This window comes from Balaenoptera borealis (genome assembly GCF_965194805.1).
Source record: "Balaenoptera borealis genome assembly, chromosome: 8".
Classification (NCBI taxonomy): Eukaryota; Metazoa; Chordata; class Mammalia; order Artiodactyla; family Balaenopteridae; genus Balaenoptera; species Balaenoptera borealis.
Window position 1 is genome coordinate 101744784 of NC_138865.1, and position 18192 is coordinate 101762975.

At 46.8% G+C, this 18192-nt stretch overlaps 1 protein-coding gene across 8 annotated transcripts in view; it reads left to right on the forward strand.

Moving 5' to 3' along the window:
* The first annotated feature begins 19 nt into the window (after nt 1-19).
* Nucleotides 20-18192, forward strand: part of SNX30 (sorting nexin family member 30) — a 126219-nt gene continuing 108046 nt past the window's right edge. For 5 of the 8 annotated variants that reach the window (XR_014247893.1, XR_014247894.1, XR_014247895.1 and 2 more), the window contains exon 1: nt 24-438. Coding sequence is in view for 4 of the 8 variants with exons in the window: in XM_082404103.1 (XP_082260229.1) it covers nt 283-438 (156 nt within the window). In the remaining 4 variants the exon portion in view is untranslated. Of the gene's footprint in view, nt 439-18192 lie in introns of all 8 variants that reach the window. The other 3 variants (XM_082404106.1, XM_082404105.1, XM_082404104.1) reach the window with 2 other exon arrangements.

The following is an 18192-nucleotide window of genomic DNA, read 5'->3' on the forward strand; positions in this document are numbered from 1 at the left end:
GCGTGGCGGGGCGGGCTGGGCGCCCTGGTTAAGGTGCGAGCGGGTCCGCCGTGGGCTCCGGCGCGCAGCGGAGGGGAGCGGAGCAGTCCGGCCCAGCCCAGCGCAGCCCGGCGCGGGCAGACGCGAGCCGGCGGGTGGCGGTGGCGGTGGCTCCCAGCCCGGCTGGTGCTGGGCCTCCGACCGAGCCGCGGCCGAGCGGGGCCTCGGCCCGGGCTCTGGGGGAGCCCGCGGCGGCGGGCTGCAGGAGGAAGCGGCGGCGGCGCGTCCCGAGCCGTGCGCGCCATGTCGGGCGGGCCCCCCAAGGCCCTGCCGTCCACTGGGCCCCACTCCCTGCGCGACATGCCGCACCCGCTGGCCGGCTCCAGCAGCGAGGAGGCCGTGGGCGGCGACAGCACGCCCAGCCCGGACCTGCTGACGGCCCGCAGCTTCGGCGACAAGGTGGGGCACGCGGGGCTGGGGACTGGGAGGCTCGTTTCGCTCCCGAGGGGGATGAGGGATCTGGAGCCCCGCTGGGCACCGGGCCGCGCCCACCCTGGCGCCCCTTTCCGGGGGACAGGCGTGCCCTCGCCCCAGAGCCTTGGGAAAAAGCATCTCCTCCTTGCCGCCCCCGCGGGGTCGCAGCCTCTGGGGGAGCGGCCAGAGGGAACGGGCTTGCCCGGCTGTGACTGGTCGCGAGGCCAGTGACAGCTGGTGGGGAGGGGTCCCGCCTGCCCGTTGTGGCTGGAGGCGTGTGTGCAGTGCTCAGAGCCTGTGTCCTGGGATGGGGTCCCCGTTCCTCCAGATGCATCTCTGAAGGCTGAGCTGCCGAGTCACTTGTAGCTCCTCCAGTTTGCTGCGACTGTAAAGAAGCAAGAGTTAATGGTTTTCCGTGGTCCTACTGCCAGAGGCTTCTTACCCCCGTCTGTCATGGGGTCAGTGATCTTTGTTTAGGTTTGCTTTGTGCCCTGAGGAGTCACCTGACTCTGACCCCAGCTGGCAGCGGGAGGAGAGTGCCCCGGGGGTTTTCTGTCTGGGGCTCCATTTACCTCTGACTGTCTCCCACGCTGTTTAGGTTTGGCAGAGGCTGGTTTTGTGGCTGAAGGGGAGAAAGGTCGCCCTTTGACCGTTTTTGCGTAGAGGGAGGCTCCTGATTTTCTTAGAGCAGCGTATGACCCTCCTGCTGCTTTGAGAGACAGTGAGGGGTTAGGGGCGGCATCTCCCTTCCCCCCCTTGCCACTTCAGCTGTTGTCAGGACGTGAGCTGTGATTGTATCAGCTCTGCTGTTGCCCCTTAGTCACTAATTGCAGAAATTAGAATTGTTCTCCACACCTGTGATCAGGATTGTCTCCTCTTAGTAAAATACTAAGTGAATGCCTCCTTGTCCCAATACTGAATGGAATCAGGGGACCCAAATTTCTTTCCCCCTTAGATGGGAGGGCATGTGGTACAGTAAAAATGAGTGTGAGTGCACTGAGCAGTCAAATTAACCAGGAAGTGGGACTTGATGTACCTTCCCAAGAGGGTTTGTGAAAGCAAAGAGTGGGGCAAGGTCGGGGGGGGGGGGGAAGGAGGCAAAGCATTAGTAGCAAGTAAACTTAAAAAAGCTAATGAAACCAATGGATTGAGCAGCTGGATTGAGCAGCTGGATGTGTGTGTGTGTGTGTGTGTGTGTGTGTGTGTGTGTGTGTGTGTGTGTATGTCTTTGTAAGTATTTCTCTTTATTTTACAGAAGATTATAGACTATATGAAGGCTGAAGTCGCTTGGAAATACCTTGCCCATATTTGACACTCAATAAGTAATTGTTGAATGAATAATTTGCTTTCTTATGGACAGAGAACTTGGTCCTATGTGCATGTAGGATAGGAATTGAGGTTAAACTTACGATTTTTTTCTCAGGTCTGTGTAGGATAGTGAATTAATTATATATCGCTGTGTAACCAATTACTGCAACATTTAGCATCTGAAAATAGTGTCTGTGGGCCAGAAATCTGCGCAGCTTAAATCTGGGTGGTTCTGACTCACGTCTATCATGAGCTTGCATTCAAACTTTGACTAGGGCTGCAGTCACTGAAGACTGGATTGGGGGTAGGTCCTCTTCCAAGCTCACTCTCTTGGCTCTTGGCAGGCCTTAGTTCCTCTCCATAGGGCTGCTTGATGTGGCAACTTGTTTCACCCAGAGCAAGTGATCCAAGAGATGGAGAGATCCCAAGACTCAAACCACAGTCCTGTGTAATCTAGTCTCGGAAGCGACATATCTCTGCCGTATTCTATTGGTCACGCTGGCCATCACTGGTACAACCTGGGAAGAAGGTATGAATACCAGGAAGCGGGAATCATCGGGGCATCTTGGAAGCTGCCTGCTACAGATGGCTCTTTTAAATATCTGCTTAATGATCCATTCTTGGAGGACACCTGATGCAGAAGTGTGGGCATTTTGCTACTAAGTACTGGGAGGACAAATGCCCTGTATCCCTGAGATCTAGTTGGTGGACAGGAAGTCAAGCCTAAGTCTAATTACTTCTGGCTTCCTTTACAGGGACAGTTCCATGAGAGAGATGGTCTTGAAGGCATTTTTATTAATTATTGAATATTTAATAAGTCTCCTTAGAGCTGCGAGGAGCATCAAAATGACATCACTCCCAAAGGCCTGATTTATAGTTAGCCACTTTTCCTTAGAGAGCAGTATAATTTCTTCCTCTGACTGGGAGTAACATTTTCCTTGAATCTTGGCATACACATATGTTCTCGTAACTCTGGAGAAATTTCTGCAGAGAGAAGCTACCAAGCAACAGAGGTGAATCAGGACCAGTGGAAGGAAGCCTTCCCTTTGCTTTCTCTTGCCCAGGAAGTGTGGGGTTCACCAGAGGGGAGGTAGGAGCATTGAGTGCTATGGTCTGTCTTTGAAAAGAAGCCTGTGTCTTCTTGCCTTTTATAATGGACCTTGGGGTTGTGATCCTGGATGCCTGATTCAGAGTCAGTTCTGGGTCTGGAGAATGAGGGTTTGACAGGCTGCTCGTAGTGCAGGGTTATTATATTATGCAGAGGGGAATTGCTGAGGTGCCATGAACAGGAAAGCCTTTTGTCTCAGTCCAGCAGACACTTCTCAGTGGCCTCTGGGGTTCTGGGAAGGAGGAAAAGACCAAATGTGATGGCCTCTTCATCCACAAAATTGAAAATCATTCAAACCATGGTGTGAAGGGAAGAATCTTTTCTATCTACCAAGGGTTGCTAGGAATTCTTTTGATGCTGGCTAAACTCCCCAGGCCTTCTAGCCCTGTATCTTTCATCTCCACCTGAAATGTAAATACACCACTTGGCCCTTTCTGTGTTTTTTACTTTCACCTGCAAACCACTTTGGGCTTGCTTCTCCCCTGACTCAGCCTCTAACTCCTGTGTACCTCCCAAAACTTAACACCAAGCCCTCTCCAGCCCCACCTGTGGTTAACACCTCTACCCACATCCTCAGTCTCTTCACTGAACTCTTTCACCTACTTCCTGCCCCCTTAAGTCACTGCTTCCCCTGAAGTTTTCAAAATGGAAGTGTCTTTTCCTCTTACACTCCACTTATTTCAGGTTCAGGAGAGGCGGGTCTGTAGTGTCCTTTCTCTCTACTGCCTTTTTTTTTTTTTTTTTTTTTTTGGCCGTGTTGGGTCTTTGTTGCTGTGTGCGGGCTTTCTCTATTTGCGGCGAGCGGGGGCTACTCTTCATTGTGGTGCGTGTGCTTCTCATTGCAGTGGCTTCTCTTGTTGCGGAGCATGGGCTCTAGGCGCACAGGCTTCAGTAGTTGTGGCATGTGGGCTCAGTAGTTGTGGCGCGCAGGCTCAGTAGTTGTGGTGCATGGGCTTAGTTACTCTGCAGCATGTGGGATCTTCCCAGACCAGGGCTCAAACCCATGTCCCCTGCATTGGCAGGCAGATTCTGAACCACTGCACCACCAGGGAAGTCCTCTCCACTGCCTTTTAACAATCAAGTGCTGCCCCTTTGAGGCTCATGTCATTGTATTTGCTCACTCAGCAAATATTTGAGGGCCTCCTATGAGCCAGGCACTGTTTTAGGAACTCAGATCCACCAGTTGAAAACCCCTGCCCTCATTGGGTATATTTTAGTAAGTACGTACTATTTTATGTAATAAATGCTGTGAAAGGAAGAAAAAGTGGGGGGGAGAGAGTGTTCAGTATCACTGGCTGAAGGGAGGCGGCTTCAGTTAGACCCTACTGAGAACTTGAGATTTGAGCAAAGACTTGAAGGAGGCGAGGCAGTTGGCGAGTGGATGTCTGGAGGAGTGTCCCGGTGGAAGAAATGGCCAAAGCAGAGGCCTGGCAGCTCCTGCGCGGTGTGACGGGGACTGCCCTAGAAGCCAGTGTGGTTGGGGCAGAGTGAGCAATGGGGAGTCCTTGGCCAAGGGCAGAGAGGGAGGGGGCCAGATGGTCTAGGGCCCAGTAGGCCACTCTGGGAACTTTGGCCTTTATTTTGAGTGCCATTGCAGGGACTTGAGCAGAAGGAGGGTGTGATTTGATTTATGTGTTGAAAGGATCACACAGGCTGTTGAGTTGAGAATCCGTTATTAGACTATTCCACTGAATTAGGTTTCTTTTCCGTCAAAAGGACATAAACCAAATGCAACCTGGCTGAAGAAAAGAAAAAAATCTATTGGCTTATTTGAAAAGCCCCAGGTATTTTGGTTTCCGGAATGGCTGGAACTAGGTATTCAAATGATGTTGGGAGTCTGTCACTTTTCATCTCTTGGCTCTGCTTTCTCCTTTCTGTGTTAGCTCTATTCTCAAGCCGGTGAAGGGATATAGCTTTGCAACTCCAGCAGAAAGAGAGCACCTCTTTCTTGATAATTCCAGCAAAAGCTCTGGGCTAGTGTCTCCTGGCCCTAAATTGGGTCAGGTGCTGAAGCCAGTCTTTGTAACTCTGACTGCCCAAGGCCTGGACCAGGTCCTTATCTTTGGAGGGTGGAGAAGGGAAGTTTTTGTGTGTATGTTTTAACTGTGAAATATAAATACGTGAAGTATAGAAATGCATCTGTATTAATAAAATGTACCTATACAGTTTAAGGAATAATAAAATGAACACAGACATAAAGTTAAGGCATAGGCTCTTGCTAGTATTTTGGAAGCCCTCTCTGTGCCTGGGGAGGAAGGAGGTGGTTTCCAAAGCAAAGTCAGGATGCTCCTCCTAGAAGGAGGAGGAACGAATGAATGTTGGACGAACATCTGTTGTTTCACAGATGTCCATTACAGACCTTCCACTGCCTTCTTTGCTGTCACTTTGTAACTTCCCTGTTTCTCTTGTTCATTAAAATCTTGAAACCCCCCCAACTAACTGTCTTCTCAAATCATGCCTTTACTTCAGGGGACTCTGTCCAGATCTCGAAAACTATCAGTTTCTTGACCTTTTATCTAGTCACCTTCCCCTTTTTTCCAGTTCAGTTGCCCTCTCCCCCAGCCACATCCCTGCATTATAATACCTACAACTGTTCCTGCCCTGAAATAATGCCACTACATAGCTCTTATCTTGCCGTGCCCTCCTCCCAGTCAGTGAGAACTGCCTACACCTGTACCCTGACCCCTTGTATTCACCTGCCTCCTTTAGATTCCACAGCTTAACTTGTCAGTTGCTCCTGCCACTGTCCTTTACGCAGTTCCCTTGCTCTCCTTCTTTTACATCCAACTTGGGTCATTCCATTTGTTCCTGTCTTTTGCCTGCACCTCAGGTGCGGAGGTACCTTGAGAGTGGCTGCCAGTGTAACCTCACAGCTTCCAATCACAGTCGGGGCCTCAGTGGTGCTGAGCCATCCTTTCTTTCTTTTTTTTTTTTTTATGTGGGATCCTAGTTCCCCGACCAGTTGCCCGTGCCCCCTGCATTAGAAGTGCAGAGTCTTAACCACTGGACTGCCAGGGAGGTCCCATGGGCCATCCTTTCTTTCCTCAGAGGCTCCCATTCTGTACTGTAGCTGATCTGAAGCTTTTCTCTGCTCCTCACACCTTCCACCCCCCTACTCCCCCCTCCTGTTCTGCTGATGGCCTCACTTTCTACCTTAGAGAAGATAGAAGCCACTGTAAAAGAACTTCCTTTCACCAAACTCAAAATGTTCAGAATCTGTGGCCGCCCTTTCTTTGCCCTCGGTTGCTAAGGCTGATCCTGGAGTATATGGCCCGCCCCCTCTGGCCTCTTAGAGACCCTGCTGTCACTCCTGTGTCTTCAGACTCTCTATCAACTGGCTCATTCCCATCAAAAAAAATTTTTTTTAATTTTTAAATTGAAGTGTAGTTGATTAACAATGTGTTAGTTTCAGGTGTACAGCAAAGTGATTCAGTTATATATATATATCAGTATAAAACTGAATCACTTTGCTGTACACCTGATATATATATGATATATATAAATATTTCAGATTCTTTCCCCTTGTAAGTTAGTACAAAATACTGAGTATAGTCACTTGTGCTATACAGTAGGTCCTTGTTGGTTATCCACTTTATATATATACTAGTGTGTATTTCGATCCCAACCTAATTTATCCCTCCCCCTGCCCCTTTCCCCTTTGGTAACCATAAGTTTGTTTTCTATGTCTGTGGGTCTGTTTCTGCATTCCCATTAATGTTTCAACATGCTCGAGTTGCTCTCATTTCTAAAACAAACCAAGTAAAGAAAACTGTTGTGATGCTTCCTTCTCCTCCATCTCATGCCCTATTTTCTGACTCTTCTTCACCTTTTGAAAGAAAGGTTTGCTCCTCTTGTCTCTACTTCCTAACCTCTGGCTTACTTCTCAGCCTCCTGCTGTCTGGTTTCTGGCTTTACTACTCAAGGTCCCTCGTGACTTCCTTATTGCTAAATCCAGTAGACGCTTCACGTCCTTGTCTTCCCTGACCTCTTGGTAGGTAGCACTTGATCCTGTTGAGTAACCCGCTGCTTGAAACTCTCCTCACTGGGATTTGTGTTTTAGAGCGTGCACTCTGGAGCCAGGTCATCTGGATTTGAATCCCAGCTCCACTACTTACAATCTTTGTGACAGTAAATTATTTAACCTCTCTGAGCCTCGGTTTCCTCCTCTGTGAAAAGGGTGTAACAGAAGTACCTGCATCACAGGGTTGGTATGAAGATCCATTGCGTTCATACTTAGAGTAGTGCCTGATGCATAGTGAGCCTTTAATAACTGTGAGGCGGTGGTGGTGGTTATTCCCTGATACTGACCTCTGCACATTTTCTTTGTACATTTTTGCCTATTCTTTGTCAATTTCAGTATCGGTTGTGGTCTGGTCAGGAAATAAAAACCACTGTAGGTTTTTCAAACCTGAGAGACTTAATACAGGGAATTAGCTACATAGGTGCTGGGAAACATGTGAAGTCAAGCAGAGGACAGGGAGGTAACCCAGAGAGTAGCGATAGCAGGAAACTGCAGTCACCCTCAGGGCTGGCGGGGGGGGGGGGTCAGTGGGAGGAGGTGAGATTAGAAGAATCCAGGAGCTTCTGTGGGAACTAGACCATGGCAGGGCTGCTCAACAAGAGCAGGGACCACAGGGGGAGGGAGCCCTGGAGAGGAAGCAGCTAAGGCCAGGGATGCTATCTGAACCAGAGAGGAGGGGTTGGGGTAGGGGAGAAACACCCTGGCTTCTCTCCTCCTCCTGCTTTTGGTCTTTCATCTGTATCATCCATTGGCCCAAATAGCTTCCTTGGTGGACATGTGACCCTAGCAGAGTCAAATAGCCAAACAGAGATTTGCTCAGATGGCTGCTGGGGGAAAGAATCTCTCTTTTTGTTAGATGGTGAGCCTTTGTTTCTTGTGATGTGGAGAGTGCCTGCTTAAGAATGAAACCAGAGAGGAATGTGGAGCTGGAGAAAAAGAGGGGGACAGGCCCTGAAGATCACTTGAATCCCAGATCCACCTGTGCCAGCTGTGCCTGAAGCTGGCACTGCTCCGCAGGCATCCTGGTTACAGGAGGTCATGAATGCCCTTTTGTTTATACTATTCAATTTGATTTGATATGTCACTTGAAACTTAAAAAAAAAAGATCAATACGTCGACCTTAAAATGTTAAGTGAAAATTAAGTTTCACTTCGGGATCGTTAAGAGGAGGGTGCTTAATTCCTATTGGTCAGCCCCACTCTCAGAGTGTATTATCTGCAGATCAGCTTTGGTGGCAGAGGTGTGTTTTCACCAGGTCCTTGAAGTTTGAGGAGGCTTTCAGGTGCCGGGTTGGGAAGGCGTCATGGGCCAGGGGAGCAGCTTGAGCAGAGCTCCTGAGACGGAAAAGACTTGTGCCTGCTGGGGTTGCACTGGGTCGGGTCATGTGTTGGGAGTGGGTTTGGAGAGTCTAGAGGTGGGGATTAGTGAGAGAGGAGGTGGGAAGACACAGCAGGAGGAGGCTGTGACTGTCCCGAATGCTCTGACGTGGAGGTTAGCTTTTATTCTTAGGCAGGAGCCAGCCATACAGGGTTTTTGAGCAGGGGAATGTGTGATCAGTGCTTGGGACGGGGAGAGACTGGCAGTGAAAGAGGTAAGTTAGAAATGTGTCAGTTTGATTTAGGTTGGAGTTGTTGCCTGGAAGAACAAAGAATAGAACATGTAAAGATGACTAGTTTTGGTACAGTGGGGATGACTGGTTTTCTAGTCTAGGAGACTGGTGCCGACTGGTGCCCTCACTGAGAGGGGGAACACAGATTGGGAAGCAAGTGTGAGCAAGTGTAAAGATGACTAGAATGCATCAGTCATCAGTGTGAAGTCAGGAGCTGGGTCAGAGTTTGCCTGAATCCTGCCGTTGAAAGCCCACTCAGACTTCAAGGCTTAGCACACATGCTGCCTCCGGGCAGCTCTTCTGTTTTATATAAATGTGTAACCCCAGCAGATCCAAAGAGAGATGGGAGTGGAAGATGTAGAGGTTGAGGTCAGAATTTAAACGAAGTGAATATTAGCAATCAAATGGAAGGCGGGAGGTTGTAGCAGTTTGTAGTAAGAAGGGTGGTAGCTTGGGGAAAAAGCAGGGTTGAGGGAAGGTCTTTAGGACAGGGGAGAGTTGGGGGTTAGTGGAGGTTACGGGGAAGAAGGCAGATGAGAGTCTCTCAAAATAAGTACATAAATAACAGCTTGGCAAAGGTGCAGTAGTTCATGTATGAGCAATTGGATTTGTTTACTAGATTCTAGAGGGGGTCATATGCTCTCTCCTGTTTGCCTTGCCCCACAGAATTCCTCATTTTGGCTGCCACAGAGCAGGGATCAGGAATTATTGTCTGTGTGTGTGTGTGTGTGTGTGTGTGTGTTGAGGGTAGGAGGAGACAAGGGCAAGAGGCACACTCAGAAAAGGTGTTTCAGGGGTCCTGTTTGAGAAAAGGCACAGAGGCGGGAAAAGCACATGGCATGTTTGGGTGGCAGAGTGCAGGCACTTTCCAAAACTTGAATCTCTTGAGTATCTGCTGCATGCCTGGCTCTGTGCTGGATGCTGGGGACGTTGAGAAAGATAAAAAAAAGCACTCACTCTCGAGAGGGTCATCGTCCAGTGCAGAAGAGAGACATATATCCAGATGGTTGCAATAGAATATTAAAAATGCTAGATGTATTTACTAGTTCTGAGGCCTTGGGCAAGTTTCTTAACCTTGTAACGCCTCAGTGTCTCCCTAGTTAAATTTTGGATTATTTTGCAGTGGTGTTCTGAAGATTAAATGAGTGGGTTTTTTTTTTTTTATGTTTATTTATTTATTTGGCTGCGCCAGGTCTTAGTTGTGGCACATGGGATCTTCGTTGCCATGTGTGGGATCTTTCAGTTGCGGCATGCAGGATCTAGTTCCCTGACCAGGGATCGGACCTGGGCCCCCTGCGTTGGGAGCACGGAGTCTTAGCCCCTGGACCACCAGGGAAGTCCCTTAAATGAGTGTTTAGAATAGTGTCGGGCACACGGTAAGTACTATGAAAATGCTAGGTGTTGTTATTACCTTAGAAGCAATCACTGGGACCTCTGGGAGCCTGTACAGAACACGTACCTCGGTCATCCCCACCCCATTGAGGGACCTGGGGTCTTCAAACAGCAGCCCTTGTCAGTCATTGGTTGAGCGCCCCACGGATGGGGTGTTTGGGCATTAATTCCCAAGCACTTTCCAGCCTGCCCCATGGGTGGGCGAAGCAGGTTGAGCAGCCGGGGGAGCAGTCGGGCCAAGAAGTGCGGGCGCTGGCGGTTGGAAGTCAGGCCAGTGGGCACTGAACTGGCCAGTGAGAGGGGATAGGTGGACACCCATGACATCTGCACGGTTATTATGGAGATAACATGTAGGGAGTGGGGCAAGGAGTGACCCTGCTCAGGAGGGTGGTGGCTTTTCCAAAGGAGATGATATTTGAGCCGGAGAGTGAAGAAGTAGATATTTCCCAAATGGACAGAGGCAGGAGGAGTAACTAGAGCAGAAGACCCAGCCTGTGCCAAAGCTTGGCAGTGTCAGTTTGCAGGTGTGGAGGGTGAGGGGAGGCAGTTTCACAGGGACTTTGACCTCCTGGATTCAGGGGTGTGCTGGTCAGGAGTCTTGTTTGCGAACAATAGGAATCTTACACTACTTTAAGCAATACCATACGCACATACCATAAAATCCACCTTTTAAAAACATACAATGTAGTGATTTTTAGTATAATCACAAGATTGTACAACTGCCACCATTATCTAATTCCAGAGGATTTTTGTCAACCCAAAAAGACACTTCATACTCATTAGGAGACGCTCCGTTTTCCCCACTCCCAGCCCCTGGCAATCACTAATCTGCTTTTGCTGTCTATGAATTTGCCTATTCTGGATATTTCATAAAAATGGAATCATAGAATATGTGACCTTTTGTGTCTGGCTCCTTGCACTTATCCTAACTTTTTTTTTTTAATTAATTTATTTTTGGCTGTGTTGGGTTTTCATTGCTGCGTGCGGGCTTTCTCTAGTTGTGGCGAGCGGGGGCCACTCTTCGTTGCGGTGCGCAGGCTTCTCATCGCGGTGGCTTCTCTTGTTGCAGAGCACAGGCTCTAGGCACGCAGGCTTCAATAGTTGTGGCTCGTGGGCTCTCAAGCGCAGGCTAAATAGTTGTGGAGCACGGGCTTAGTTGGTCTGCGGCACGTGGGATCTTCCTGGACTGGGATCGAACCCGTGTCCCTTGCATTGGCAGGCGGATTCTCAACCACTGCACCACCAGGGAAGTCCCAGGATATTCTTTTTTAAAACTGAAAAATATTCCATTGTATGTATATACCACTTTTTTAAAAATCAGTTATCAATTGATGGACGTTTAGGTTGCTTCTACCTCTTGGCTATTGTGACTAATGCTGCAGTGGACATGGATGTGCAAATATCTCTCCGAGATCCTGTTTTCAGTTTTTTTGGACATATGTACCCAAATGTTTATGTATAAAAACTGGACCATATGGTAATTCTATTTTTAAATTTTTGAGGAACTTCCATACTGTTTTCTTCAGTGACTGCACCATTTTACAGTCGCACCAACAGCGCACAAGGATTCCAATTTCTCTGCCTCTTCACCAATGCTTGTTATTTTCTATTCTTTTGATAGTGGCCATCCTAATGGGTATGAGGTTATATCTCATTGTGGTTTTGATTTGCGTTTCTCTGATGATTAGGGATGCTGAGCATCTTTTCATATGCTTGTTGGCTATTTGTATATCGTCTTTGGAGAAATGTCTATTCAAGTCCTTTGCTCATTTTAAAATCAGATTATTTGATTTTTTTATTGTTGAGTTGTAGGAGTTCTTTTTATATTCTGGATATTAACCCCTTATCAGATATATGATTTGCAAATGTTTTGTCCCATTCCATAGTTTACCTTTTAACTCTCTTGATTGTGTCCTTTGCACAAAAGTTTTTAAGTTTGATGTAGTCCCATTTGTCTATTTTTGCTTTCGTTGCCTGTGTTTTTAGTGTCATATCCAAGAAATCACTGCCAAGTCCAGTGTCATGAAGCTTTTCCCCCTATGTTTTCTTCTAGAAGTTTTATAGTTTTGGGTCTTAGGCTTAGGTCTTTAATCCATTTTGAGTTAATTTTTGTATATGGTGTAAGATGAGGGTCCAATTTCATTCTTCTGCATGTGGATATCCAATTTTCCCAGTATTACTTGCTGAAAAGACTGTTCTTTACCCTTTGAGGGTGTATATACTTTTTTTTAAAATTTTATTTATTTATTTGTTTGTTTTGGCTGTGTCGGGTCTTCGTTGCTGTGTGCGGGCTTTCTCTAGTTGCGGTGAGCAGGGGCTACTCTTCGTTGTGGTACATGGGCTTCTCATTGCAGGAGAAGCAGTTGGCTCAGCAGTTGCGGTACGCAGGCCCTAGAGCATGCGGGCTCAGTAGTTGTGGTTCGTGGGCTCTTGAGCTCAGGCTCAGTAGTTGTGGCATACGGGCTTCGTTGCTCCGCAGCATATGGGATCTTGCCGGACCAGGGATTGAACCTGTGTCCCCTGCATTGGCAGGCAGATTCTTAACCACTTCACCAGAGGGAAGTCCCGAGGGTGTATATACTTTTAAATCTAATTTCTAACTAGAATCGATAAACCAAATTAATACTGAAGTGCTAACATGAATTTTGTACATGTGTTTGAGTGACTTCTGTGTACTATGTGCTGTGTGAGGCATTATGTTCCTTGGGAGTTAAGATATCTACATTTTGGAAATAACATTAGCCTGGGACAGGTCAGGTCTCAGACATTCCAGGTGAAAGATGTCTTACTGTAATTAGAATAAAAATAGTTGTGAAATAGTTGTTGTATTGCAAAAATGGAAACCTAGACCTTCTTTTGGGCTATATAATTAGAGCAGAGGTATGTTCTAAGGAAGTGGCCTTATTATCATCTTGCTGCATCAGCATCTGTGCTGCAAAAATGTAATATAGCAGGCTTTTTCTGCACTGTCCGGTCCAGTAAATCTTGTTTATTTCATGACTTGCATCAGCAATTGTGAAGGATACTTGGACTTTTTTTTCATTTCTCAAAGATTTATATGAGCCTCTCTGTGCCATGCTCAGGAGATACACAGATGAACAGATGGCCTTACCTTTTAGCTACCCAAGGTCCAGGAGGAGAGACAAAGAAATACAAGTGAGTCATTGCTGTTTAACATGATGACAGGGGTATGTGCAGGATGCCATGGGGGTAATCAGAGTGATTTATTAGCGTTAAAGACAGTTTTGAGTGAAGCACTTTGGAAGGAGGTCTTGGGTTACCTGTTATAGGTGACAGTGGTCAATGTTGGGATATGAGTGAGAATTTGAATTTGAATCCAAGATTGGCCATGTAATTTGTGGGACCCAGTACAAAGTTAAAATTCTTATCCCCCTGTTAAAAAAAATTATTAAGAATTTCATGATAGTGACAGCAGAGCATTAAACCCAGTATGGAACCCTTCTGAGTACAGGATCCTCGTGAAGCTGGCCCTGAGTATATCCTTTGGAGGTACTGGTTTCCAGGTCCTGTTAATATCACCTCTTACCCATCTTGGTGTTCTGGGTCAGGACTGCTGCCATCCTGAGGGTGTGTTGCAGTGAGTTGGGGTCCCCAAGTCTTGCTTCTCCAGTCTGGTTGACTGTGGGGCTTGCCTGGAACACTCCATCTGCTGTCAACATTCTAACATCTTAACAAGGTCTCCTGTATGCCCAGCCTTTCATGTTTAACATACGCTTGGGACTGTTGTCATTTCCCTAACTGTTGCTTCTCTTCTCTTTTCCTTTTGTTCTGATTTCTTCCCCTTCGAGGGTGTCCAGCATATGCCCCCTCAGTTATCCTCACCTTTACCCAGAGATAATAGTAACGTGTGTTCACAAGATCCTTGTGAACCTTTAGGGAGCACTTCCTTTGGTTGGGAACTGTACTGCATCATCTTGAAGCACTCCCCGAAGTTACTGTCTCCTCCTTTGGCAGCTGAGGAAATGTAGGCTTTGAAATGTGAAGTAACTTGTTCAAGGTCACGGAGCTAGATGAGAGTGGGGCTGGGATTTGAACTAGGGTTTGTTCGACTTTAGAGCCCACTCTCTTCACCACCACCACTGCTGCAAATTGGCATCCTTTTCCAAACCTGCTTCCCACTTTTTCTAGTGCTTACATGCATTAGACACTGTAGGTTGCATTTCTTATGCAAAGCACAGTTTCAGGCCAAGGGAAATGAAACCAGCCCCTTCTGTATCTTAGCCTGTGTTTCTTCCCTCATCTCAGTTTGTGGTTTTTTTTCCGCCTCTTACTCCTCACTGTAACCAGTCTCCCTTGTGAGAGAAGTTTCCCAAGGCTTGCTGCCTTCTGCCTGCTCACTCTCCCGTCACTGCCAGGCTCCTTGGATGAGCGGTCTTTGTGCACCGCTTCCATCTGCCTTGCCATCTGCCTCCTCTTGCCTCAGCATCGAGCCCCCACGGGCCAGGTCCTGCCTCTACCACTCACAGCTCGCGGAGAACTGCAGTGGCTGTTTTTCTGCTGTAGCATCCCAGGCCTTTAGAGCTGCAGAGGACTTGGCGGTCACACCCTCCAAGACCCTCTTTTTACAATGGAGGAAACTGTGGCCCAGGGAGAGAATTGATTTATCAGATCAGGGTAACCCAGCTAGTTTGTGGCAGAGCTGAGGTTAGGACCCAGGTTTCCAGACCTTTGGTTCAGTGCTCATTTTCCTTGATTGGCATCATTAACCGACTTCCTCTCAATGCTTTTTTCCCTGTCTTTTTTCTCAGGGTCTTACTCTGTTCCCTGCTATATTCCCCAGCCCACTGCCTGGCACATAGCAGATGCTTCATTCACTGAATGAATTGTTTCTCTCCTCTCTTGGCCCTCCCCTGGTCTGCCCCTGCTTCTCTGGACTCTCCCCTTTTTTTTTTCCTGAGCTCTTAACTGTGAGCCCACCCAGCCGTGGTTCCTGGCCTTTGCTAGTTCCTTATGTACCATCTCTGGATGGACTTTACTACTGCAGCAGGGCTTAGGATTCCCACATCTTCATTTCTTGCTTTAAACCCATCTTTCCAAGTATTTCTGTGTTTCTTGTTTTTAGCACCTTATAATCACTCCATGGTGAGAGTATTTAAAAACCATGCCTTTCTTCACCTCCCCTTTTAAATATCCTACTTTTGTATATAACATCACTGTTCTTTAATGTCTGTCTTCATTTCCATTGTCATTGTGAATATCCTAATCAAGATGTATGATTATCTAACTGGTTTTCCTGCTTTGAGTCAGTCAGGTCCCTCCTCCCCAATCTATTTTTTTTTTAATTTATTTTTTATGGCTGTGTTGGGTCTTCGTTTCTGTGCGAGGGCTTTCTCTAGTTGCGGCAAGTGGGGGCCACTCTTCATCACGGTGCGCGGGCCTCTCACTATCGTGGCCTCTCTTGTTGCGGAGCACAGGCTCCAGACGCGCAGGCTCAGTAATTGTGGCTCACGGGCCTAGTTGCTCCGCGGCATGTGGGATCTTCCCAGACCAGGGCTCGAACCCGTGACCCCTGCATTGGCAGGCAGATTCTCAACCACTGCGCCACCAGGGAAGCCCCCCAATCTATTTTATTCTGAACACTGTAGCCAGAATTCACCTTCCTAAAATATTGTATGTGTCATTCCCCTCTTTGGAGACCTGCAGCAAGACCTTCCCTTTGGAGACCTTTCCATTGCTTACACAGTAATGGTCTGAGTCCTTAGCCTGGCCTTCTGTGATCAGGTACCTATTTACCTCTCTGATCCTCTCCTAGGAAGTTATGTCCCTGCCAAAGGATTTTACTCATGAGCTGCCTGGCATGTCATGTGAATTCTTGCTTGCCCACCTTTGCTGAGCTTTTGTCCTCTGTGTGCCTTTCCAGCTGCCCCCTGCTATTGCCATAGACCTTTGCTATTCAAGGTGTGGTCCATGGACCAGTGGCATTAGCATCACCTGGGAGCTTGTTGGAAATACAGAATCTCAGGCCTAATTCCAGACCTACTGAATCAGAATATGCATTTTGACGTGATCCCTAAGTCATTGTATGCGCATTAAAAATAGAGAAGCACTGTTTTAGAACAAGGTTATTGAGCTTAGCTAAGCACTCCCATCATCTGAGGACCTGTTAGAGGATGCTGATGCCTGGGGCCCACCTCAAGAAATTTGGATCTAATGAATCTAGGATGGCCCAGGGAGCAGTATTTTGTAAAAATGCTTTTCCAGGTAATTCTAATGTGCAGCCAAGGTGGAGATCAGTTGCTTTAGAAGCATTCTCTGATTCACTCACGGGGAATGTGCCATCAGACATGTATATCTCCTACACTTTGCTGTAAACTCCTTGAGGGCAGGGGCTCTATCTGATTGCTTATTGCTGTAATGTCAGTGTACGAACAAAGCCTAGGATAGGGTGGGTACCCAAATATTTGCTGAGTCAGTAAATGGACATGAGCTAAATGACATGTACAAGAGTATTTGTTGCAATATTAGTTTTAATGGCAAAAGATAAGAAGGAACCTAAATATCTATCAGTGGGGAGCTAGTTTTATAACTAGGGTCATTTAAAAAATGTAGTATTAAAAAGAATATGGCAGCCCCTATATATACTGATATGAAATAATGGCAAGATATAGTAAGTAAAAGAAGAAAAAGTACAAGCCGTGTGTAGTCTGCTATCATTTGTAAGTGTGTGTGTGTAAGAGTACAGGTGTGAATGTGTACACTAGCCTTGGAAGGATGCACCATTGCCTCTCAAAAGGGTAATTTTCTGACCCGTTGAGAATGTTGTCTTCCTTCCTTGGAGACTCTGACCAAATTAGAGAGAAAGAGCCCTCGTTCTCTCTCCCTAATTTGATTAGTAATAGTTGATAATTGATGAAAAAGGAAAAAGTTGACTAACTAACCCCTAACTCCAATTAAATTTCAAATAGGCAAACAAGAAAAATGGGGCTGTCACTTGTAGTCCTGTGGGGTGGGATGTGTATGTTGTCCCTGCCTGGAAACTGAGTCATAACCACTCAAAACCTAAAGAGGACAGAGCTAAACTGTTACTGAGGGGCTAGAAGAGAGAATGCTCTTCTGTAGTCTTCAATCTGTTCTGATCAAATACAGGTGAATACTGGCTCAGAGTGAGCTTTTACCCTTTTCTCCTGATAGTCAGTCAATATTTTGAACTATCTGTTTTTCCCGAGTTAAGAATTAAGAAATTCTTTTCTTTCCTGGTTCAAGTCACTGAGGAGGGGCAAGACCTTCCCTTGTTTCACCAGTTGGCCAGACTTCGTCCAACCCTCATTTCATGCTCTTGCCTCTGCCCTCCCTGACCTTTAAAGGGCTGCCGTGGACCTTGCCTGTCTCCGTGAAAGAGAATGAGGTGTTTTCAGCCCAGTGACATCAGCTCTTCTTCCTCCCAGTTTTCTTCATGGCAATCCTTATCCTGGTGAGGGGTTCTGGGCTTCATTGCAGCTTCTTAGAGAGAGGGACGGCCGACTTTCAAACACGTGGACATGGAAGATGTGGTGTTAGGAGGTGGTTTTGTTAGGGGTAGACTGACACCTCTTTCTAAGACGGTGCAGTTGACTTGAGTCTTTCGGTGTAACCAAATTCTCCTCCCCTGGTCTACTGGGAGGCTTGACACATTATTGTAGGTATCTGTGGAGCTTTTTGAGTAACCTAGGTAGTCTTTTATATAGTATTTTAGACCGGACTGTTCAGACTTTTAGATTGAATGAGATCCAAATTTGGGGCTAACATGTGCATCTACAGATTTCTAAGCAAATCTCAAGTGCCGAGGTTTGAGCAAAATGGTCACCTCTCCACTTTCAACTTGACTCTGAAGAAGAAGGTAGCCACTGTTTTTTGTTTTTCCTCAAATCATTCTTCTCTTGGACATGTGAGTGGAAAAGGGTAACATTTATTAAAGACACATCGCAGTGTTCCAAGATTATAAGTTGTGGAAGCAGTGTTTGCATTTTACATAAACCAGTTTTGGTATCACACAGGTGAGTATGTTTTCAGGTGTTGACCTTGGCAGGTTGGCTACTTATTTAAAGCCAAGAAAATTACGACACTGTCCATTTTAAACTTTCTTTGTGGTTAAATTATGATGAAACTGATAGAAAAGTCTTGCTGTTGACTTACTCATGAGTCAAGGAAACTTCATGTATTATATAGGTTTATGATATTGCAGGAAATGGGTAGAGAATCTGTCCATCATGAGAAACAATGTTGCCAGCAGCAGAAGGAATAAAGTTTATTTGCTCCCTCTGGTTCCAAATCAAGGAAGTACACTATGTAAAGTAATTTAGA